The following is a 23812-nucleotide window of genomic DNA, read 5'->3' as shown; positions in this document are numbered from 1 at the left end:
GAATATCTAAGTGTCTTTTCTATTAGCTACTATAAATGCATCTTTTGATTCAAAGGACTTTCTCAGTTGAAGTCAATCCACATGTTGCTCTACATTAACAAGAAATAAAAATGCTGCCATCATGGAGCTGTTTGGTGATAATTATTGCAAACTAGTTATTAGTTGACATCTGTTCATCTGTCCCCCAGCAAGGGACAGAAGGTACACACTCATGATAACAAGCTACTTGAGCCCGTTTATGCATGGAGAATTTAATGGATCCCTGCCCAAAACTGTCCAGACACTGACGGAACTGACCTGGGAGCAGGAGCCATGTTCATTTACTGTGTGCTTGATACATTTACTTTTACTTACAACCCATGCCCAAGCTGTAGTATTACACAGCAGGTGATGTGACTGAAGGTCTCAGAGTTCTTTGGTTCACTTTGGGTTTAGTTAATAATTGCCTGAACAGAAACTACCTGAATGCTGTCTATTCCTTCAAATAAGAACTGTTCTCATCCCAAAAGAAATGAAAATACTCGTTTTCCTTTCAGAAGTGAAAATAATCCCAAAATGTGTGTATTTCTTGCAGGCATCTCAAAGTTTTTCCACAGTGGGTACTGCTTGAGAAAAGATGTGGTAGCTGCCAGCATTCAGAAAGTTGAAAAGATTTTGGAGTGGTTTGAGGGCCAGACGCAACTCAACTTCTACGCAAGCTCATTGCTGTTTGTCTATGAAGGTTCGTGTCAAGCGACAACTGTGCGGTTGAGTGATGTCACCTTGGCAGAGAAGAGAAGAGTGCCCAAAGGCCTGTTATCAGGTGGAGATGTGTTGGAGTATAATAATAATATTCATGTAATAAATTCTACAGAGAATGGAAAAATTGAAGCCTCTGTAAATAAAGGCTTGTCTAAATTTTATGCACTTCACAAAAAGGCGTGCTCGAAGAGGCACCACAGTCAGCTCTCACTAAAAGTTGAAAACTCAGAGCAAGACAATGTATGGAAAAGCAGCACGTGCATTACGCAGGAGCACCTGAATGGAAATGTTCTACCCCAACTGGAAAAAGTTTTCTATCACATGCCAGCAGAGACCAAGGAAAGTGCAAATGTTGAAGTCCGAATGATTGATTTTGCTCATGTGTTTCCTAGCAACACAAAGGATGAGGGCTATATTTATGGTCTGAAGAATCTAATCACAGTACTTCAAAATATTTTGGATAACTAAATTCTTTGCTATGTTTTTTATTGGGGGCCAATGATAAAGAGCAACAACATGAAGAATTTCTGCACTTGTAATGCTGTATAACTGGGTTTGTATTGTTCTATATTTTATTTGTCTTTGTACTTTTGGTAGAAGGGTTTAACTTTTTATAATTTCACTCAGGAAAAATATTGATAGTTAATTAGGAAGTGTGAAAGGATGAAGATACTTGAGATAAGGCAGGATAGGTAAATTAATAGAATGAAGTGTATGTGGTTGGCTTAAGTCCAAGGACTACCAGGAGCAAGGGTTATGTTAGTTCCTCTAATGACTTTAGCATAGATGACATTTTTGCCCACTTAGCCTTGACACTGAGCCACATCTCCATTAACAGGTGTTTAGAAAATAGACTGAAAGTTGTAAGGTACAGGACTGATGTCCTCAGTACTGCCCTTGTGTTTACTGTATTTGAATAACTGGAGTAACCCTGCTTGGAGAGAAATCCGTGCTGAGTCAGCAGTCTCACCTGAAGCCAGTGCATTCCAAAGTGCTTTTCCATGTCATGGGACAATATTATTGTTCTTTCAACCCTTTCCCCTTCGTGGATGTCTGTAGCCGATGTTCACCACAGATGAGCTACCATGTGATTTGTGTTGAGGTGCTAAGAAAATGCTGGAGTACAATACCATAACAGGCTTAAACTGCACAATTTCTAGAGAAACTGTTTGTTCCTAAGAACGAGTGAAAGAATGTAAATACAAGATGTTCCAGGAACTAATTTTGTTTAGGAGATCATGTCAATCTGTTAATGGAGTGTCTGATGCTGTGATTAAGGGAAATGTCTCACTCCATTGTTCTCATGGCCCTTCTCCAACAACAGTGCTTTAAAAAGGAAACTAGTAGAATGGGGGAATAAGTGTTTTGGGTGAGTGTACAGAGCTCTGCTGGCTGTAGGCCACTTGCATTTTTGCAATGAGTATTTGATGCTTCCACTGCTGAGGAGCACTGACTGGAACCACAAGCAATACAGGGGGAGGAGCTTCCTGTGAGATCGTTGAGCCTTGGAGCCACCAGCTGTGCCACCGCTTGTGCCAGTGGATCTGTGGCTCTCCCACCCTGGGCTGCAGCCCCTGCAGGTTTCTTTAATGACACACAGGCAAGGTGTGTAGTCTGAAAGCTGCCCCATTTCCTTCCTTTTCACAAGAAAAGTTCAACTTTTGTATGGAATACTTGAGATTAGGATGATGTATCCAAAGTATTTTTGGCATGTCTCTTCTGTATGCTGTGTACGTGGCTGTGCTGCCATGCATATTACAGTGAGCTGTATGAAAAGTGGGAACGGAGGAGTCTTGCCATCCCTAGAGCAAGATTTTAATGCTTAAAGCATTTCCAGGATGAAAATGTTTTAGAATGGATTTGGTCATTGGAAACATTCATTGTTTTCATGTGGACTTAGTGGCCCTGTGGCCTTGCTGCTCTCTCTGTACGGTGTTCTGCACTATGCACTCAGCTGTGTACACATCTTGACAAATTCTTCATCGGACATCTGTTTTCTACATGACAAAGAGATTCATACTTTTTCACGCAAATATGCTGTTTTAAATAAAGCTGAATTTTTAGCTCTATTTGAGAACTTGGGTTAATTAGGAGAAACAGGGTATTGCTATGTGTGGATTTACATGGTTTAGAGTTTAGAGCTCATATTGGCCAATACATTCAAGACTGAAACCAACCTTTAAGTAACATGATGTTTTAGAAGTATAGGAAAAGCAGCTTTCAGGAAGGGCGATACCAGTGTGCTGAAAATTTTATGTGAATTACAGTGAAGGCTGAGGGGGAAAGTACCAGGAAGAGAGGGACTTTTTTTTCCTACCTGGTATTTCTCTTGCACCTTATAGTTAATATATTCCCAATTCTCTGTGAATTAATTTAAGCCATATTCTAGAAAGAGTTTGTGGTTTTGCTTGCTTTGTCGCTGGTTTCCCTGTTACGATTTTATTGTTCTATCCTGTAAATAGTCAACACTAGAGTAGTCCAGACTGGTAGTGGCCTTGTATGATAAAGTTACAAGGTTTATAGAAAATACAGGCAAAAACATTTATACTTCATCATTTTTGTCCTCTGTAATTCATCTCTTCTGGATTTTAATCCATTTTGTACCAGAGACATCAGGTATTTGCATCAAGTCAGTTATTGGAAAATGATTAATATGCACTTAGTACCATGCATTCTCCCGTCTCTGCTTTAAGATACATGTCCTCGGTGTTTGAATGCTCTTTAAATATTGATTGTTTTGTTGGCTATGGCAATGTTTGTAATGCACCTGGAATATTGTCAACATGTCCAAATATTTTGAATAAAAAAATAATTTTATCATGGTTTTTGTACCAGTAGTTATTATGAATGTATTTCTGTTAATTTAAAATGTAGCTTGAGAAATAAGAGTATTCTTCATTGGAAGTTGTGTAAATAAAGCTTGCCATGGAGGTGTTTGGGCATAGTACCAGCTGTGAGTTTGAGCCTGGGGAGGCCTTATATTCACATTGTTCTTGCTCGTTTTAGGCTCGGTGTGTCAAGTGTCTTGTATCTGAGAAAATTATTTTCAGTTATAGTTGGAGATGTATTCACAGAAATCATTAAAGAGAATATGTAATTAATCAGAAGATGAAGAGGGATACAGTGGGTTACTGAGCTGATGTGCTCTCAATGATTGGTTTCCCTCCCTCTCAGCAATGCCCCTTTTATTCTCTGGGCAAAGTGTACAGGACAGGCAGACATTACATGGAAATCTTTACAGGAATGGTTACAAGGCTTGTAGGTGTTTATGTCCCAGAAACAGTAGGTCCCTCCCCCAGACTAGTGTGGTGTAGCTGGGTGCTAGGGCTGCTGAGGAAATTGATGATTTTAAGCAATAAGAGTTGGGTTTAGCAGAGCTGACTCTCAAAAAAGGAAGAACTCATGCAGCATTGTCACTCATGGACTCTGAGAATATAGGCTTCTGAAGCTTTTCTGCCTAGGTGATGATGTGAGAACTGTGCATCTGCTTACCTAAGGAGAACTAGAGTTGTATAACTTTTATAAAAAGCATTTACAAATGTATTTTTGAATATTGGTGAAATTTGTTGCATAAATTACACTGGAAGTTACTATACCACTATGAAATACTTAAAATAATTTAATCAATTTGTTTTATGAACTGGAGACTTTACTTGTAGTTGTGATTCTGATGAAACTTGTGCTAGTTTTTTCCTACTGTAATGCTTAAACCAGAGTGTTCTTTTCTATAATCTCACAGTTTCATGGAGAACCTTTAAAAGTACTCAGTAGATTAGGAAATCACTAATTTCCATTAATTTGATTAACAGGGTGCATATGTTCTTGAAATATTTCAGTGCATGTGATAATGTAAGTAATGTTAACATGCTACAAATCTAGAACCCCTGTAAAACTTCCTCACCTGCAGAGAGCTCTTGATCCAAGTGTGGATTGTTCAGAGTTTAAAATGGGCCTTCTCAGGTGTAACAGCAGCAGTGGTGAAGGGACAGTATCATCTGTCAGGTGTGCAGGGGTGTTTATATCATGAACCTAAAATCATTGGAATGACTTACTCACTTCATGATGTGAAGCACAGTCAAATGTAGGAAGACACTGGAAGGGTGGAGACTCACATCCACACCTGCTGTTTAAGGATTAATTGTTCATCCTCCTAATTTCTTTAGGGTTTTTTTCCCCTACATGTGGTTTCTTCCTGAGTGCCGCCTTTGGCCCTTGCCACAGGTGGCATCATGATGGAAATTTGTATTTCCTAAAAAGTTTATGTCCCATAACTCCTCTTTAAGTGCTGCTATTGAAAAACACCGCAAAATGCCTCAAGTACTGTGGGAATGCATTCTCCCCTGAAAGAGCAGGAGTGGATGATGATGGACGACAGCATGCTTCGATGGGAGACTGGATCGTAGGCTTTGTGAGAGTTCTTTACTCGTGAGTTGAAGAGGATGTTCTGGGGGCAAGGTGAGTGACAGCTGAACTGTGTAGAGTTTTCCTTCCCTCCCTGCAGTTCAGGTGGAGGTTTGGGTTTAAGGAGGTATTACATCGGGGAGCAGTGAGAGTTCCTAAGGAGCTCTGAGCAGGACACTGGGTCCATGCTGTAGTGCAGAGAATGGTAAGATCCAAAGGCTGCAGATCATCAGGTGTCCCATAGAGAGAATGTGCTGTGCTTGTTCATTGGGTTAGAACAAGATGTTATCTGGGAAGTGCATTCATCTCCATAGCCACGGGCCAAATCCTGTCTGTTTTTCATGTTTACAGCTATTTGTAAATGGAAGCTGCAGTAGAAAATTGTCATCCAAAGGGCAAATGTGTTTGAAAGGGGAAAATAAGCAAACTAAGGGTTGTACCGCAGAAAACATGTTTCAATAAATATCTTTTACTCTGGTCTTGTTTAGTGGAGATGGGCCTTGTGGATTTGGAGTTTGTTACATGACATTCAGTGGCAAAATCAGAACAAAGGTACTTTGTTTGAATTGTGTACATTGGTTAAAGTAGTTATTTTATTTCATAGGTCACTTTTTAAAAATAACTTCCAAACACGATGTGTGTTGCACCTGGCTAAATAAGACTACAGTGCACAAAGGCACTTTAATCCTCTGGGAACTACTGGAACATAGATAAAAGCATGTGAAATTGCACCTGATGCTGTGTTGTTAATTGTTTTTGAGACTTAAAGTTCTACATTCATAATGCTTGATGGATGAATGTGTCTAGTCTAGTCTCAGTTTCTTTGATCCAAGTGTCTAAAGCTGCCCCTCAATCTCCTCTGATCTGTGTGTGTTTCTAATTTCATTTGCTATTTTCTGACATTTTTGGACCACAGGGGGTATTGTTAATATTACCTGTGTTTATTTTATAGAACATTGTATTATGCTATCTACCAACTTTTGTAACTTAATTATTAGTGATACTTAGGGTCGTTCTAATAGCTGTGTATTTGGCAAATTATTAAAATTTTCTGCAAGTGACTTGAAAGTATAATTGGTTTCTTTTAAATACAAGAAGATTATTGAGAAACATTTAGACTATTACCTGCACTGATGAACCTCTTTCTGTCTTTCTTTCTGTTTTTCTCCTCTTTTCTGTGCACTCTATAATGGGTTTCCCTTGGGTTTACCAGGTCTCCTTTACCACCCTATTTTTGTCACAGCATCCATTGCCATTGTTTGTTGGGAATATGCTGACTTCGGGTGGGGGACGCCGTGCAGACAATCAATGTGATTGGTAAAGCAAGCTTCGTTTATTAGCAATACAGAGGCACTTATATAGTATTGAATACAAGCTTATCAGTTCTTCAATTAGTTTAAACTTTAAAAAGCGCATTCTTACTTCTACATAATTGGGTTAGATAAAAGACTACATTTGGCAAGCTTTATGTTTTGTCTTGAGAGATCAAAGTTTTTTCCTCCCTTCTCATGGTCAGCACATCTTTATCAGAACAGCACTGTACCTCCTAAAAACTCCCTTTTTGTTCCCAGGCCTGTTTCTCATGCAGGCATTTCTCATGGAGGCTTTTTCTCATGCAGGCCTTTGCTTGCAGGCCTTTGCTTTGTACAGTTCTGTTATTGATTTGTTCCCTTTATCAATAATCCATGTCCCCGATCCTCTAACCATTCTGCAACAGGAATACCTGCTGGATGTACAAGAATCACCTCTGTAAAATAAAAAAAAAGAAATACTGCAATCCTTTAAACTCATCCTGGAAAACCCTTAACAGGACCACAAGAGGCTGTATATGATGTTGATTACAAGTCCTTTTGCATACAACATCAGGTCCCAAATTCTGAAAGCATGCAGGAACAGCCTTAGTGCATCAATTTTAAGCTGGTTTGGTGGAGGGATTATGTTGGGATATTTTTTTTTTAATGTGTTGTATTGCTTGTCTACCAAAGGCTTTCTAAATGTGTTCAGTAGTCTTAAGTACTGTCCCATGGCTCTGTGTAGCCTTCCTTCCCAAGCTCCAGAATTGGAAGAAATGATGGGTGAGGCAAAAAGCACAGTATTGTGAGGATCTAAGAGATTTTTTGTGTTTTGAATTTAAAAAATGAATAGTGGTTATGCACTGAAGAATCTTGTAAAGAAATCCCCATTTCCTTGTTGGTTTAAAGTGAAGAAGGAATCACACTCCTTCATTGCCTGCTCACATCACTTTGTCAGGGGTATTGCCTGGCTGGGAGTCACTGTCTCTGCTGTCTCCTTCCTTTTGCACACGGTGCATATTTGAACAGCTGCACAGTGAAATATGTCACAGAGCTGATGTGGCTGAGAACTCCCTCAGACTAAGAAAATGCCATGTGGGGAGATGTGGAGAGGAGCTGGGGAGCTGCACAGAGCCCCCACACAGGGACATCCCATCCAGGATGGACATGGAGTTCAGGCTGTTGGGATATGGCTCCATGTGAAGACCAAACCTAGTATTCTCTTAGTGCAAAGACCTACTCCTGAGTCTCTGCTAGTATAGCTCTTGGGTTTGTGTTCCGCTGCCTCTGTGCACAGCGTGACTGATGCCTGGCAGATGCCAAATACTACAGTCCCACCTATCTGACACATAAATTACTATTTTTCTGCTGTCCTGGCTTCCTCAATTCAGCTTATTTTGAGGGAAATAAGTGCCTTTTCTGGGTGCTGGGGCTGTAGCAGGGGAGTGCGTGTTAAAGAATCTATTCAGTGCAGGTAGGTTGAGGGCAGCTGCAGTGGAGCTGCAGGTTGAACTCTGGGGGAGCCTGGGGCCAGAGGCTGTGACCTGCTGACCCTTTGTATAATGAGGGCCCTGGGGACCTGTGGCCCAGCCAGGGGACTGGACACTTGGAGAGGAGTGGAGGAACCCAAACTTTTGTGCTCAGACTGTGAGGGGATAAAAGCCAAGGGGTTCCTTTGTTCAGGGGTCCCTCCTTGAAGAACCAGCTGGATTTGTTATTTAGTTACTTAGTCATTGCACCAAGATTATTTTAAGAATTTGGATGTCTGAGACTCTGCCATGGAAAACCTGGGTCCGAGTCCGTAAGAAAACCCAGTGTGAGTGTGGGGTGCAGCTGCGAAGGGGCCTCGGTCCAGCTCAGGTGTGCAAGAGTGACTGTCAGAGTCATCCTGGATGCTCAGACAGGGAAGTTTCCTTTCCAGTGGCATTTCTAGAGAGTCATTTAAAAGGCTCACCTTTAATATCAGACATTTCCCTTATCTCCTGTTGCTGCTCCACTGTTTTTGCTTATACTTTTCATCCTTCTTGCCATCCCCAAATGTAGACTTCCTCTTAATGTAACTGTGTAGTTTGTGGTTTAGGCCAGCCCAAGATTTGAGGATAAATATAATCTAGAATAAGAACTGTAAAATACCTGCCACATACACATTTTCCTCTGGCCATCTCTACACTTACTTTGACCTTTAACAGAGCAAATAAATCCACTTGTGTGTTGTGCAGTGTATCTGAAGGGCAGCCAATTGCCTGTTGCCCTGGATCTCCTTGCGGCTGGCAATAAAGGATCAGTGTCAACGCACACTTTTTGGTTGATGAAGCATAAGGAGAAATTGAGTTCAGTTAATTTTTCCACAGCTATATAAACTGCAATGTGGCTGGCAATAAAAACTTGGGTTTTTAGCAGTTTCAGTGGATGTAAATTGGGCCAGTGGATGGGAAACTGTCAAATAGGTACCATGCCCAAGTATTATTTTGCAAAATTACTTATCAAAAGCAAGAAACAAACCAGGAATAGCTACAAAGAAAATGCTGACAACCTGGGCTTGGGCAACATGAATCTTTTGTTTTCAAATACTCTGATACTCAAATACTGGTGTCTCATCTAGGATATGCCCTTGGCCTTCCCCAATATCTGTTCATGTAAGTCTGTAGGTAGGAGGGATTAATTCCCAAAAAACATAATGTTCGGTATCAATCAAAAACCCTTGGGAATTTGTTATGGTTCTCTATTCAAGCAGAAAACTGTTGCAGTGGGGATACTGCAACATGCATATACCAAACCAGGCATCCCGTGGAAAGGAAATATATATGGACGGATTCTTGCTAGCTGTTTCAGAGATGTTTATTTCCCCAGCCGCATGGCCGGGGCTGTGCCCAGGAACTGTTCCAGTCACCGGACCAAGGGTCCTTCTGCCCGCGCAGGGAACACAAACCAACCCATGGGAACGAGGCTGAGCAGGGGCAGGGAAACCCCGTGTCTGTGCCCTCAGGGCCCCTCTCCCAGGGCTACACGGTGGGGGAGGAGACCCCAACAGAAAACTGTTATGCTATGACTTAAATCTGTAAAAGCAATGGTCCTCCGTTGAATATAGTAAAATTCCAGCTTGAATACTCAAGTGTGGTTTCAAAATACTGAAGGAAAACAGAGCTGGCTGGCCCCTCATGCAGGATCATACAACCTTGCTATAGGTCTTGCCCTGTTTAAATCTTCACCGTGGTCTCACCTGTGGACGGTGCATGTCTTGGGACACTGCCTGGGTCACACAGGGCACATTTCATCTCCAGCTCAGGCTGGTGGAGCATTTAGCTCTGTCCTTTCCTTCCAATGCCATGAAACGCTGAGCTCAGGCACTTGCTATCCTTATTCCAAGTTTTAATCCAAGTTCTTTACTGTTCCATTTTTGGTTGTTGTTTTTTTTCCTTTTAAAACCAATCTGGGGAAAAAAACTCAAAGCAGCATTTTTCACCTGTGAAGTGCCATGTGATCTCTGGATGGCAGGCAGCTTTGGTTATCAAAGCCCTCTTCCAGCAGCACATAGCTCTCCTTAGTGTGTAACGAAAGTCCAGAATAACCCATTAGACTACAGAAGTTGCCATGGGTTGAAGTAATAATTATTAATACTGTATTGTACAACCTTCTTTATAAGAAAAACCAATGTTTTTCTAAATAGACAACATGGCCTTAGGCTGGCTGTTCATAATTTCTTTTAAACCTGACTTTTACTAAACTTTAGTATTAAAACCATAGTTTAAAAATTAACTAAGAGACATATCATAATTGCTTTTATCAGTTAGACTGTTTTGTGATCTGTGTTAGGAAGATGGCAGCAGTGAAGTGGAAAATGATCAATCCAGGCATCAAAGCAATAGTTTGCCTGGGTCTATCTAAAGCTGTATTTTTATGAGTTTGTAATTACCATTGGAAAGCTGGGTAGTTCACACAAGCTTTTCTTTTCATTGCAGTGATTAACAAATGAAACCAAACCAATGGCCCATACATAAACTTTGATTAAATGACAGTTATCCTTAAAGCTAATCAAAGCTCATGTAACGGGATTTTTCAGTCTAATTAAAACCCAACAGCTCACACAGGCTGTGAGACACTTCTGACACAACCGGAAGGTTTTCAAGAAGCTCAGCTCGAGCTAACTCTGAAATCTTGGAGCTGACATACATAATACTAATGCTAATGGCAGTTTCTAATTTTGCCCTTGACCAAGCTTAGCATTTGCTTGCTCATGAAGGAGAGGTACCCTCAGGGAATGTAAAATGCACTCCTTTCAGGGAGACAGCTCTTTGTTCAGTGGTCTTTTCAGATTAATTGTGCAGTGAGAGAAGAAGGCAAGTCTGCAGTGCAGCACTTCCCCTGCACTCCTCCTGTCAGGACTCCTACAGAATTCGGCCCACTGACTGGAACAACACATTGGCATTTAATCAGCTGGAACTCAGCTTCTTCTTACCCTGCCTGGAAGCTTTTTGGGTCCATTTTTAACATTGGTACTCCAACATCTGGAGCAAGGAAGCTCCAAGTCTCTCCCCTGGAATGGTGATGCCTTGCTGGAGGCTGATAACCAAGCAGGCTTTGTCACAGCTCAGCTTTCACATCCACTTGCTTGGGGCATGACCAGAAGCACCAGTGTTTTAACAGTATTAAAACTCTGCCTGGACAAGTAAAATGATGAATTGTTTGATTCACAAGGGCTGGTGTGCCTCTAGGAAAATAGCAAAGACACAGAAGTCCTGTGAACACCGTTTTTTTGAGCTTCGTTATTGAGCCTTTTTTTCACTTTAAAGGCTTCCACCTCACCTGGTACCAGTACAAAAACAGCTGTGCTGTGTTAGAGCAGTAAGCAGGACACCCAGCATGGGAAGCCTGAGAAGTGAACCAGGAGGTATTTATAATGAAAACTTTCTTGCCAGCAGGAAGGGAAGATTCCACTTTTAGTCCTCAATTATGTTACCTTTGCTTAAATTAAAGTATCTACATGGAACCCAAGGCAGAATGGACAGTTAATTAAAGAAAGGGCAGGGAGAGAGAACCAGGCTGAAGAGGAGGAATTCATTTGCAAGGAACCAGGCATTCTCCCTTAAAGAAAAGTGCATTGAAATAAAAGAAGTTTAACAAAAAGAAGAGTTTGTACATAGCAATATAGCACACCAGCATAACCATGTAGTAACAGAAATCACAGATTTCTTCACACCAAAGTAGAGCCTGTGAATTGCAGAAGGGCTCCCTTGACCTCACCTATGTTATCCTTAAATCCCAATGCTAGCTCTTTCCATGGCAACCACTGCATATATCCTGTGTGACTCTTAATAAAGTGGAAAATTGAATTCAATTTTTGCACTAAAGTGGCCTTATAATTTGGTACAGAAAACTCAAGCTGTTGCATTTTGGTTGGTATTACTGAATGGATACTATTTGGGTCCACTTTTCTTGGGACATGAGTGGTAGGTTTCCTCTTGCAATATATTTAGAAAAGACCCTTTGCCCCTGTGATGAAATTCTGTGCCACTTGCAGTTGCACACCACGCTCCTGACTACAGAGTACTACCCTGTCTGCAGGCTGATACAGTATTTCTGCCATGCCTCAAGAGGAGCATCCTGTTTGTTTGTGGTAAGTGTCCTGAATTCTGGTCCTATTTCGGCTCAATGCCCCTCAAGGTTGTCTGGTTCCCGCATTTCCAGTCACCCTCTTGAGATTATTTTCTTGCTTCAGGGTTTTTTTCTCTTTCCCTGTCTTTCAGCAGGAGCTAAATTCACCACTAACAGACGCTGTTGAATTCTACTGTTGGCACATTCTTTCCAAACATGTTAACAGCTATTCAGGCTTCTGCACCCCTAAACATGGGAAATACATAATGCAGCTTTCTTAAACACAGAGAATGATTGGGTGTTTTGGGCAGACAGTATCTTCTGCATTTTTCCTGCCTGCCATTGCAGTGGGGAGGCCGTGGAACCTCCCAGGTTCTCTCACACTTTCTGGCACTGCTGCAGCCCTGGCCCCATTCTTAGCGAGGGTGTTCATACCTCACTAGCATGGGACAAGAAATCCTGGAATGATTCTTGTCTTGGTTTCGAGGCAAATTTCAGGAGAAAATGCTCTTGAATGAACGTTTCCTCTAAAGAGGAAGGGCTTTAATAACTCCCTTTTTTTCAGCCAATGAGAGAAATTGATACCAGCAGGTGAAAGCGAAACCTAAGTGGTATGTAACAAAAAGTTAACCACATGTAACATTGTAACAAGATGTGCAGGTAAAGCAAGCTAGCAAAGCCAATGAGATAACATGAGCCATGAAAAGCAAGATCGCAAGTTTTAATGGAACTTGCAAACTGCAAAATTAGCTAAAAACAAGTTAGACTGAAAAACAAGAAGCACCAGGCATGTGCTGAAGATAGAGGTGAAATTTCAAATGTGAGGAAGACTACAGAAATCTTCATCAAAAGACCACCAGAAGACTGACGACCACCACAGAAGGAACTGATGCATGTGCAGAAGCAACAAACTGATGATACAGCTTTATGCAAATATGAGTATGCTAATGATATGTTGTAATTGTGACGTGGCGTAGAAAGACTTTTAAAATGTAACTGAAGGCTAGAGAAGATTGAGTGAGTTTTGTGGAGATCCCCCTCACTCCCAGTGCTGAATAAACAAATACCTGCTCTGTAGCTGTCTGACTAAAGAGTTTTATTTTCTTTCCCAGTTTTAGGCATCAAAAGTGAAAAAAACCCCCTAAACCCCCCTGTTTATTAACAGGAAAAAAAAGGCGGGGGGGGGGGGGGGGGGGAGGTGCAGGGGGGGAGGGTGCCCGCAAGGCACAGAAAAGGATTGAATAAATGCTAGATATGAACTCCCAGAAACTTACCCTCCACCCACACCACACACCTACACACCCAGCCACAGCAGAACAAAAAAACTCAAAAATACATGGGCTGACTGCGCGGCCCAGAAAACGAAATGGTGACCGGTCCCTTTTGTCTCCAGGAATGGGAAGAGGAGTTCACAGAGCAGCCTGGAGCAGAGCAGATAGAAACCTGTTGGTCCTCTGGCACTGGCTTTTCTCTTCACAGCAGGTGAAATTGGTGGATTTTTATGTCCCTTCTTTCGCTAGCTCGGTCTTTCTCGGGGTTCGGACCAGCCGCGGCTACCCCGCAGGCTCCCCAGGCTGAAGAGAAGAAAAAAATCCTAAAAGCTGCCAAAAGGATTTGCCGGTGAAAAGCCTCCAGGCCAGGGGAAGGAGGAAAAAAAAAAAAAGGAAACCACCCAGAAATTTCTTGCCTAAATTGGCGAAAGTTAGTCCAGCAAAGGCAGCGAAATAACAATCCATGTAGCCACTGACCACGCCAGAGAGAGAGCAATTGAACAGATCCCACGCCCGGGGTTTCCAGGCTCCGGCCCCGCCCCCTGGTTCATCTTAAAGGTACCACAGACATTCATGGGCATAAAGCCGATGATTAGGGAATAAAGTATCATCATAAAATCACCCCAAGACAGTTCTGGATGAAGACCTGCCAAATTCATGGCAGAGATGACTACTCCCCATGGGGTTTTTGACCTGCAATTATTTTAATTAAAAATTATCAGACATAATTTTTATTCCATACCACTGATGATTTATCTTTCTCTCTTTTTTCTTCTTCTTCTTTTTTTTTTTTTTCCACTCAGATGCATGAGCTGGGCTCTGCATCCTTCAGGAGCCTTTGGAAAATGCTGTGTATTTGTGTTTCAGCTGTGGGATATCTTTAGCTGCAAGGTGAGACATCTCAAAGTCAGTGTTGCAGTTACTTGGGGAGGAAAGGACAACACTTGCCAGTCCTTTGTACAGCATTTAGGTTTAAGTGGAGATTTGGTTCAAAAAGGCTAAAATTTTGCCTTGTCAATAGTAAGAGTATTTGGTAGAGCTCCCCTGGTGCTCTAGACATAATCTGTGTATTGTGCACAAGCAGATAAGGACAAAGAGGGTTTGCTGAGTGGGCTGCTAAAAGCATCCCTGAGTTTCTCTCCTCTGACAGGAGATCTACAACTATTTTCTTTGGAGGCAGCAGCTGAGATACTGCCAACAATAAGGAGAGCTGTTCTGCCTCAATAAATGCTGGAGACAGTGCATTAAACCTGACCAAGACAGGTTTACTACTGCTTGTCTGTTGGCTTTATAAGTGTCTATTAGAGAAATCAATCTATATATGAATGGGATTATCTCACCAGATGTGGCAAAGTAATAGAGCTCTTCTATCAGTGGAGTTGTGGTAAATGCTCTTTGGACTAATTAGCAATTACTACTAATATGCAGGAGCACTTTCCCAAAGGTGCATGCTTAGTGCAATGTGTGACTGACATATATCAGTAGGAGCTTTGGTCCCAGAAGTGAAACTCTGGGGCAGCGGGAGTGTTACTGTTACAGTGGCTGGGAATTGCTAGGTGTCCTGGGGTGACTTTATGATATTGTATTCCCTATCATCTGCCCTATGCCAGACATAAGTTCTGTGCCTTTAAAGCTAGCTCTGGGAGAGGGGGGAGAGCCAGTGGAATTCTTTCAGCGCTGTGTTCAATACAGAGGTAAGCTTGCTGGCTTCGTCTGCCTGGCTGCTCAGCTTCTGCAGCAGGGAAGAGAGTTACATTCCTTTTGCTTTTGAGCTAGCTTCTTGTTCGTTAGCTAAAGCAAGGAGTTTCCTGGGACCTTGGCTTCTTCTTCTCCTCTACTGGACTATTCAGCAACAATCAGAACATCACCGGGAGGCTCTACACCATGGCCTGGAGGGGCCCACGCCAAACCCCAGCTCCAGAGAGGAGACAGCCACACCCAGAGAGGACTTTGAAAATCTTCCCAGGTCTTCTCTACAGTGAGAGGTTTTATTATTTAGCATTATTAATTCTTTTTTCCATGCTTACGTGCACTTTGCTTGTCAAATAAATAGGTTTTTTCACTTTCCTCTGAGGAATTTCTTTCCAAACCTGGTGGGGGAGGGGCTGCTGAAATCTGCCTTCTAACAGAGGGAGGTCATTTTGGACATTTTCCCTCCAAATTTGTCTCAAACCAAGACACTAGGAAAAGTTTCTGCTCTTGGTGAAAATCTGAGGGAGTTACCAGCCCTTGCAGCACTGTTTCAAAGCTGGCTCCAGCAGCAGAAACTCTGGAGGGAGCTGTAAGCTCAGTGTTTCAGCACAGCTTCTTCTTTTTATTTTTTTTTTCCCTCTCAGACAAAATTGAACTTTAAAGAGGTGGTGTGTTGGGCATTTGAAGGTGCATATATTTTTGAGTGATTAAAAATGAAATAGTTTTACTCTAGCCCTGCACCTATAAGCTCCAGCTGTAGTTACTGAGGTCTCTGAATGCAGTATTCACCTGTGCCTTTGCTGGTCAACATTTAGTGTTTTTCATCAGTGTATGAGACCACCTCTGTTTTCTGTGCTGGCTATCAATTTTCTCAGGAATAGAGAAAAAAGAGGATTGATAAAACTACAAAATATAGACAGCGGGTGTGGATTTTTAATTTTTTTTTGTAAAGGATTGTCATGGCTTTTGAGTGCTATGGCTGGTGGTTTTTTTTTTTTGTTTTTTTTTTTTTTTTTTTTTTTTTTTGTGGGGAAATTGCTGCTGAGAAGTTACCAGTCTCAAAGGTGGGCTAAAAAACACTGAAAAAAGTCGCGTCAGAAGCTAACCTGGAGGATGTGGAGCTCTCCTTGCTCATGAGAGTTGTCCCCTGCCCTGGGGACTGCTGGCTCCCTGTGCTGATGATAGGAAAGATGTGTGCTAATGTCTTTACAAACAATTCCATGGGTGAGAGTATGGGTGTTAACATCTTTGAGATGGGTCATGTCTCTACCAACTTCAAGCCACAGGTTTCTTACAGAACCCAGACAGTTTGACTCCTGAAACAGACAAATGGGTCCACACAAGCCTGAGTTTCTGAACTTTGGGGGAAATGACAGGTTCAAGGGGGAATATGTGGTAGGTAGTTTGGGAGGCTGTACCTTCCTAGTACCTCAGCTGATGGGGAAAGGAAGAAGGCAACACGTGGCCGGGAGTTTAGGATAAAAGGAGGCTGTGTCCTCCAAAACCTTGAGGACTCTTCTGTCTCCTTTATGGACACTGGCTTTTCATAGGTGATTTTCTGTACACCTGCAACTTTATTTGAATAAAGGGAGAGAGTCCAGCAGGACACTGGCCCGCAGGGCTTTCTCTCTCTTGGTTTTGGAGGATGCAGCTTCCTTTTATCCTGAATGCCCGGCCACATGTTGCCCTCTTCCTTTCCCCATTGGCTGAAGGTCTCCTTTATGGACACTGGTTTTTCATAGTGTGATTTTTCACACACCGATATTTTAGATGTAGTGTGAGGAGTGCCTGAGCAGCAGATCCTATTTTTTTGTTGATCTTGGAGCAGCTGTTTCTTCCAAGTGTTCTGTTCACATGGAAAGATTCTTCTTTCTTCTTGAGCAAGAGAATAATCTGTATTGTTGGTCAGGCTTGAACCTGGGCTTGAACCTTGAATCTGGTCCGGAGCAGAAACACCTCCTGGTAAGAAAGTGTCCCATTTCTTCTAGTGAAGTAGTGCTTGCTTTCATCAAAGGCCATTTCAGGCAAAACTGGGATGATTTTTTTTAAAAACCCCATGCGTTTGAAAGGAATAAGAAGGAGGTGTTTTTACAAACAAACCATGGGCCTGCTGTAGAGAAAGCCAGATACTGAGAGGTGAAAGAAGCAATGGGAGGAACCATAAATTCCATAGGAATTCCACTGATTGACACAGACTGTTAATCAGTCAAGGCTGTACTAAATCCCTGGACTTAAAGTAAAAAAACAGAGACACAAGGAAGAAGAAAACGGGGTGAGGTACACATTAGAAGGGGGTCTGTATTAGGTGATTTGGGAAGCCTGTACCTCTCAAGTACCTCAGCTAATGGGGAAAGAGAGAGGGAAATGCGGTGGGGAAATTAGGATTAAAAGGGGGCTGTGTCCTCCAACAGCTTGAGAGACCCCATGGGAAATGCCCATGACCTCTTCCTTTATTTGAATAAAGTTACAGGACTCTTCTATCTCCTTTTTGGACATAAACCTCTGGTGTTTGTGGATTGATTTTCCTGACATGTTTGAGGAAAGTTTCTTGCCCCCCTGGGGCAGTGACGCTGATGGCGGACACTGCGGGCACTTGCTGCAGTGCAAGTGCAGACCCGGCTGAGCCAGCCACCAGCGGCTCTCAGTGCTGTGCTTACCGCTAAACCTAATGCAGATTGGGTTGGTTTGTGTTAAACTGTGGGACAGCAGTGGGGCCCTGCTCTCAGCCCTGAGCTGGGTATCCCAGCAAGGAGGGAGCCAGCAGCTCCCGGATGGGTGAAGCTCATGCTGCAGGTGAGCCAGACCATACTTTAAGCCCTGTCACTGCCTGTGAGGGGTGTGTGCATGTGGAAAATGGTCAGGGCTGCCATCATGGCGGTGCTAAGGTGACCCAGACTCCGCAGCCACTCTGTTTTGCACAGCACATATCTGTGGGCCGTGAGGTGAATTTGAAGTTCGCCAATGCTCAGGTCTCTGCCTTCACCACAGCCCTGGAGCCTGGCTCACGGAGAGTTTGTTTTACCCCCTTGGAGCCTGGCTCATGGAGCATTCGTTTTCCCCCAGGCTGAAGGGAGCTGCAGACTGGGCTGCAGAACAACAGGAATGGCTGACTCCTGATGTCTATATAACTTAGGTCAAAGTTACTTACTAAAGTGCTTATATAGCTTGGATTATAAGATATCTATGTAACCTAATATCAATATAACCTAAATAATGACTTTTTATCAATGTAACCCGAAGAATATCAATATAACCTGAAGCATAGCCTTCTGTACTTATATAGCCTGAATCATAGCTTTTACTTATGTAGCCTGAATCATAACTTCTACACCTATATAACCTGATGCTTATATAACCTGAAACATAACTTTTGATACCCATATAACCTGATATGAATAACTTTTTTATACAATGTAATGGCTAGTATTTAGTTAACTAGTTGCTTAAATGTGGAATAGACAAAAAGAGAGAGAATAAACCCCCCAAACTTACCAGGTGTATAGTTTTAGAAGTAGATAAGTGTAGTACTAATGAGAAATTGGCAAGCTCAAGCCAATTAGCCACAAAACAAAGAATTTAGGCCGGTTAAGACCAGATGGACCGAAGAGCACTGTAACCGCACATGCCCCAAAGACAAAGTTAAAAAGTTCAAGTGTGAAGAAGACTTTAGAAGCCTTCATCAAAGAACCCTGAAGACCCCCGAACTGGGGAAGTGCATGAGCAGTGAAAGAATTATCTAATAACCATGAGATCATGCTATGTAAATTAGTTCTGGTGCATATGTGATGATGCTGTAATGACATAGCAACATTAAGCAAAATTTACTGTATAAATACACCACTGCACTTGACAAAGGCAGATGAGTTAGGAGGAAAAAATCCCCCTCACCACCAGCGCTGCAATAAACAAATACCTGCCCTATAGACATCAGTCTATGGAGATTTATTTCCAGCCTATCTTTTGGGTATCACTCCAGGTCAGACTTATAGGGTTTTTGGGGGGTAAAACTCCCTTGTGTTGCTCGTTTTGCTGTTTTGAAAGTGCAAAAAGGTAGAGCCTGAAGCTTATTACATCAGTGTCCTGCTGGACACTGCCTTCATGTAAGCTCAGATCTGCTTTGAATTCCTGGAATAAAATTCTGTCCCACTGCTGCCAACGGTAGTGATTAGGTAAGTTGAGGGCTCAGTTTCTGGCATTGATCTGGCAGGGTTTGCCTGCACTTCCTCACCTCCTTCCCAGCTACTGTGTTCCTGTAGACAGAGGAAGGTCAAGCACAGGTCAAGTTAGGGTTCAGGACTATGAGCAAGCTGCTGCCTGCTATCCCCATGAACTTTTATGCTGCAACAATGTCAGGTGAGACAACATCTTGCAGAAGCAAAGATTTCCATATACTGGTGGGTACTGCAACTCCTTTGTAGTGCATGACTATGAAATGGTGCTTCAGGTTGTTGGGATTTTAGGAGCTCTCCTGTTATTTTTTTTCTGTTAAAGGCATTTTCCCCATACGTGTTGCTAGGGGGACAAATTGCTAGATACTTAAGAAAACCAAAGACCTACCCACTGAGGGTGGGGTGCATCTGGCTACTCTTTTGTTTCACCTGGGTGGCAGACAGTCGGTCCCCGGCGTTTGGACGGAGAGGGAGGCTGCTTTCTTCAGTTGCTTTTCCTTCTGCCAGAGAAATCCTGGGATCCCAGGCCCTCCTTCCCTGCCCTGCTGGGAGCTGGGCTGTGGCCGCCCTGCCCCTACTGTTGCTTCGAGCCTTCGTTACATTGTAGCCCTGCTCGCCCTGCCTGCCCCGATCTCCGTGGGGGTTCCCTGTTTGGATACATCTCATCTGCCACCTGGAATTTGTGCTCGTCCCTGCTGTTCCAGCCTGCTGTTCCTGAGGGTCCAGCCAGACACCAAGATCGGCTGCCCAGGGGGTGTGTGAAGCTTTTGTTCCTTCCCTTCCCGGGACCCCAGGCCACCAGTGCCGCGTGCTCCCCGAGCTCGCTCCGGAGCGCCCCCTGCAGCCGAGGGGGAACCATCGCACCTGCCCTGCTCACCGGGAGCCGCCAGCGCCCCTGCCGGCTGCGAGCGGAACTGCACCCGAGGGGAAAGGGCCTGACAGCCGAGAAGGCTGGGACTGGGTTTGTGCTTCTGTTTGCTGTTACTGCCAGAGTTATTGCTGTTTGTTTGACTTGTTATACACATACAGATATATAATAGTAAAGAACTGTTATTCCTATTTTCCATATCTTTGCCTAAAAGCGCATTGATTTCAAAATTAAAATAACTTGGAGGGAAGGGGGGTCGCATCTGCCATTCCAAGGGAGGCTCTTGCCTTCCTTAGCAGACACTTGTCTTTCAAACCAAGACACAGGTCTTTGCCAAAATGGGAAAAATCCTGACCTGTTGTTCTTAAAAATCTTAACTATTAAAATTTTATTTTAGTGTTGTCTCAAATCTAGCTTTGAGTTCTCTTTTTGCATTAGAAAGGAATAGGTACTTCCACAGTGTATGTTTAATGCTGGCAAGCTGTGGTGTAGCACTAGATGTCAGTAATGCTTTGCCAGTGTCTGTGTCAGCTCTCACAGATTTTATTTGCTGCTGGCTTTTGGCACATGATGCCCTTCCTTTATTCCATATTTTCAAGAATTAACACATACAAATACACCGTCCTTCAAAGCTATAATTTTTCTTACTTTACTGTCTTTGGTGAATAACCATCTTAGGTCACCAGCTTCCAAAAATAACATGTTTTCTGACATTCCCCTAGATCATGCATAGGCTATTTAGTTCTTACTGTATAAAAATTGCATCTGGGCTTATAACTTGGCAAATAGCACTCTTGTCACAATTGGTCATTAAAATGCAGGTGTGAAAGCTTCAAAAGTGATTGAAACACTACCTGTCTTGGGGTGGCTTTATGATGTGCATCCCATGTCGCTGCTCTATGCCCAGAAATTAACTTTGTGCCTTTTTATGCCTCTGAACTGAGCCTGAGAGGGGGAAGGAAAAACTGAGCAAAACTTTTTCGAAGCAGTTTGCAGCTTGCTCAAGGTCACACAGAGATAGCAGTTTTCTTCCCCAGCTGTGGCAGGGGAGCAAGGAAGCACCCGGCTTGCTGCTTTCCAGTCAGCTTTTGGCCAGTTGTTTCAGTTTCTTGTTCTCCGGAGAGAGACTGAGTTGAACTTTGTTTTTCTTTCCCTGGAATTCCAGATTTTCTCCCTTTTCTACTGGGCTGCTTTAATATCAGAGCACATCAGGAGGACTTTCCACTGGGCACAGAGGGCCTGGCCCTGGGCCAAGCCCCAGCTCTGAGGAGACCAAAGGGAGGACTCAAACACTTTCCCAGGTTTTTCCTCCACAGCGAAAGATTTTATTATTTAGCATTGTTTTCCTTTCCTGTGTGTTTGTTAAATAAATAGTTTTATATCTCCTTCACTTTCCTTCGAGGAAAATTTTTTTTTCCCGAACCTGGTGGGGGAGGCGTGGTTGTGCCTTCTCTCAGAGGATATATTTCTAAATTTGGCCAAACCGGAACAAATTTAGTGGCGCCCAACTGCGTGGCTCGAAGGAAAGTGAAAAAAACCCCTGTGCTAATTACATTTTGGTTTGAATTTACTTATTATGTGTTGGGGTAAAGTAGTCACCATGCTGGTTGAGTTCATAATGTCTCTCTGGCTCGATGTACTCATGTCTTTCTGGTCCTTAGGCTTTATTGAGGTACTAGCATTTTTTTGGTCCCTAGGGTTGTTTGCCTATCCACAACTTGCTCCAATTTTGTCCCTGATATGTAAATTTTACAGAGAAGGGAGACGAATTTGGATTTCTATTTTGCTGTGCTCAGTGATAATGATTTATAAGAAGTTGACAGAGGTACAGGCAGCTGTTTGAAGTATGTTTGATAAATGGTTTCTCCATCCTAACCCCAGTCCTAGCTTTAGTAGCCTGTTTTGGGAATTTATTAGTAATTGCAGCCAGATTGTTAGAGGAGGAAGAGACGGGGTTTCCCTTCCCTTTAAATTTGATAGGTTATCTTTTGAGAGTGTTCAGTTTCCCCTGGATGTTAAAGAGGCCACCTTCCTGGTATTTCTGGTATTTTATCTGGTAAGCTTCCTCTATGTGGTTCACAGCTTGTCTAGAATAAGAGCTCAGATTTCCCGGGCAACTGCCGAGACACCTGACCCAGAGGTGGAACATCCTGGGTGGTGTGGGGAATGGGAGGATATGGGCCAAATCTTGAAGAAATTCTCTGACCCAATGGTTTGCAATTTTCCCTCTGAACAAATTCAGAAACCAGCTGAGGTGGCGAAATACCTGAAAAAGAAATACAATGACAATTCCAATGAGAACAAGCTCCTTGCAATATGTTGGGCTTTGGCATATGCCTATTGCACACTGCAGCAGGTAAGGGTAGAAAGGCAGGAAGATAAATCAGCAAAGCCTGCAGACACCCCAGTCACTCAGGCTGCACATAAACCAGACAGCAAGCCCAAACCAGATGGAGAGTCTAAGTCACTGACAGTGGCTCCTGTCACGAGGAAAAAACACACAACCAAAACTGATCACCCAGTGAAAGATGAGGATAATGCAGGGGAAGGGACCTCAAAAGATTCAGGGGAAGGAACCTCAAAACCACCAACTGACTCAGGCACAGAAACCATTACTGAGTCCATGTCCATAAAGGACCTTCACAGCCTAAGAAAGGATTACACCCGACAGTCTGATGAATCCATAATAAGTTGGATGGTCCATATTTGGGATGAGGCAGGTGATGATGTGATGCTGGACAATGCTGAAGAGAGGCATTTGGGATCCCTGTCATGTGACCCAGTGATTGACCAAGCGATGATAAGGGAGGCTGACTCTACCAGTGTCTGGAGACGGGTCTTGATAGGCATGGGTGAAAGATATATGTGTGGAGATGATCTCTACATGCAGCAAACCCCGTGGAAGACCATAGAACTAGGGATCCAACGCCTGAGAGAACTAGGGGTGGTAGAGGTTGTCTTCACAAATGACCCAGGATTGAGGAGTCCAGACCGGGCCAGAGTCATTCCATATATGTGGCGAAAACTTATACAACTTGGGCCACAAGAATACGCTTCTGCTTTAGCAATAATGAAACCGGACTACAGTGTGAATGAGACCATGCGGGATATGGCAGTGAAGCTCCGAGCATATGCAGACTCTGTGCATGGCCCAATGCATGCAAGAATTGCAGCTGTGGAAACACATATGCAGAAAATGGAAGACAAGATGGAGAAGAGTCTCCAGGAGATTAGAGTGCCTTCTCCACGGACATTCCCCAGAGAGAGGGTACATCCCACGAAGTGAGCTGTGGAATTTCCTGTGTGACAGTGGGGAAGACATGAGGAGGTGGGGTGGACAACCCACTTCTGCTCTGGCAGCATGAGTGCGTGAATTGAAGGAGCGCAAGTCTCAGAAAGGAAGTTCTACCAAAAAGGAAGTAGCTCCAGTTGCCTGTAGCCAAACTGCCGGAAATGATGGAAAAGACGATGGCATGTCCAATTCCCATGAAGGAACCTCTAAGATACAGGCCCAGGGAAAGAAGGATAACCAGGCATAGAGGGGCCCTGCCTCTAGCCAGGTAGAGGCCAGGGAAAACCGTGTTTTTGGACTGTGTGGATTTGTTGGCCTGGTACATCAGAACCACAAAAATATGATGCCTTGGTTGACACTGGTGCGCAGTGTACAATAATCCCATCACAGCATGTGGGGGGTAGAATCTATCTCTGGTGTAACAGGTGGATCACAAAATTTGACCTTGGTGGAAGCTGAGATGAGCCTGACTGGAAATGAGTGGAAGAAACATC

The 23812-nt window shown here is 43.2% G+C and overlaps 1 protein-coding gene across 1 annotated transcript in view; it reads left to right on the top strand.

The window, feature by feature from the left end:
• IPMK (inositol polyphosphate multikinase) overlaps positions 1-6203 on the top strand; it is a 42755-nt gene extending 36552 nt beyond the window's left edge. The window contains exon 6 of the mRNA XM_082286553.1: positions 575-6203. Coding sequence (XP_082142679.1) covers positions 575-1209 — 635 coding nt within the window. The 3' untranslated portion in view covers positions 1210-6203. The remainder of the gene's footprint in view (positions 1-574) is intronic.
• Positions 6204-23812: the final 17609 nt, after the last annotated feature.

Source organism: Coloeus monedula (assembly GCF_965178545.1).
Source record: "Coloeus monedula genome assembly, chromosome: 8".
Classification (NCBI taxonomy): domain Eukaryota; kingdom Metazoa; phylum Chordata; class Aves; order Passeriformes; family Corvidae; genus Coloeus; species Coloeus monedula.
This window is presented reverse-complemented; position numbering and strand designations above follow the sequence as displayed.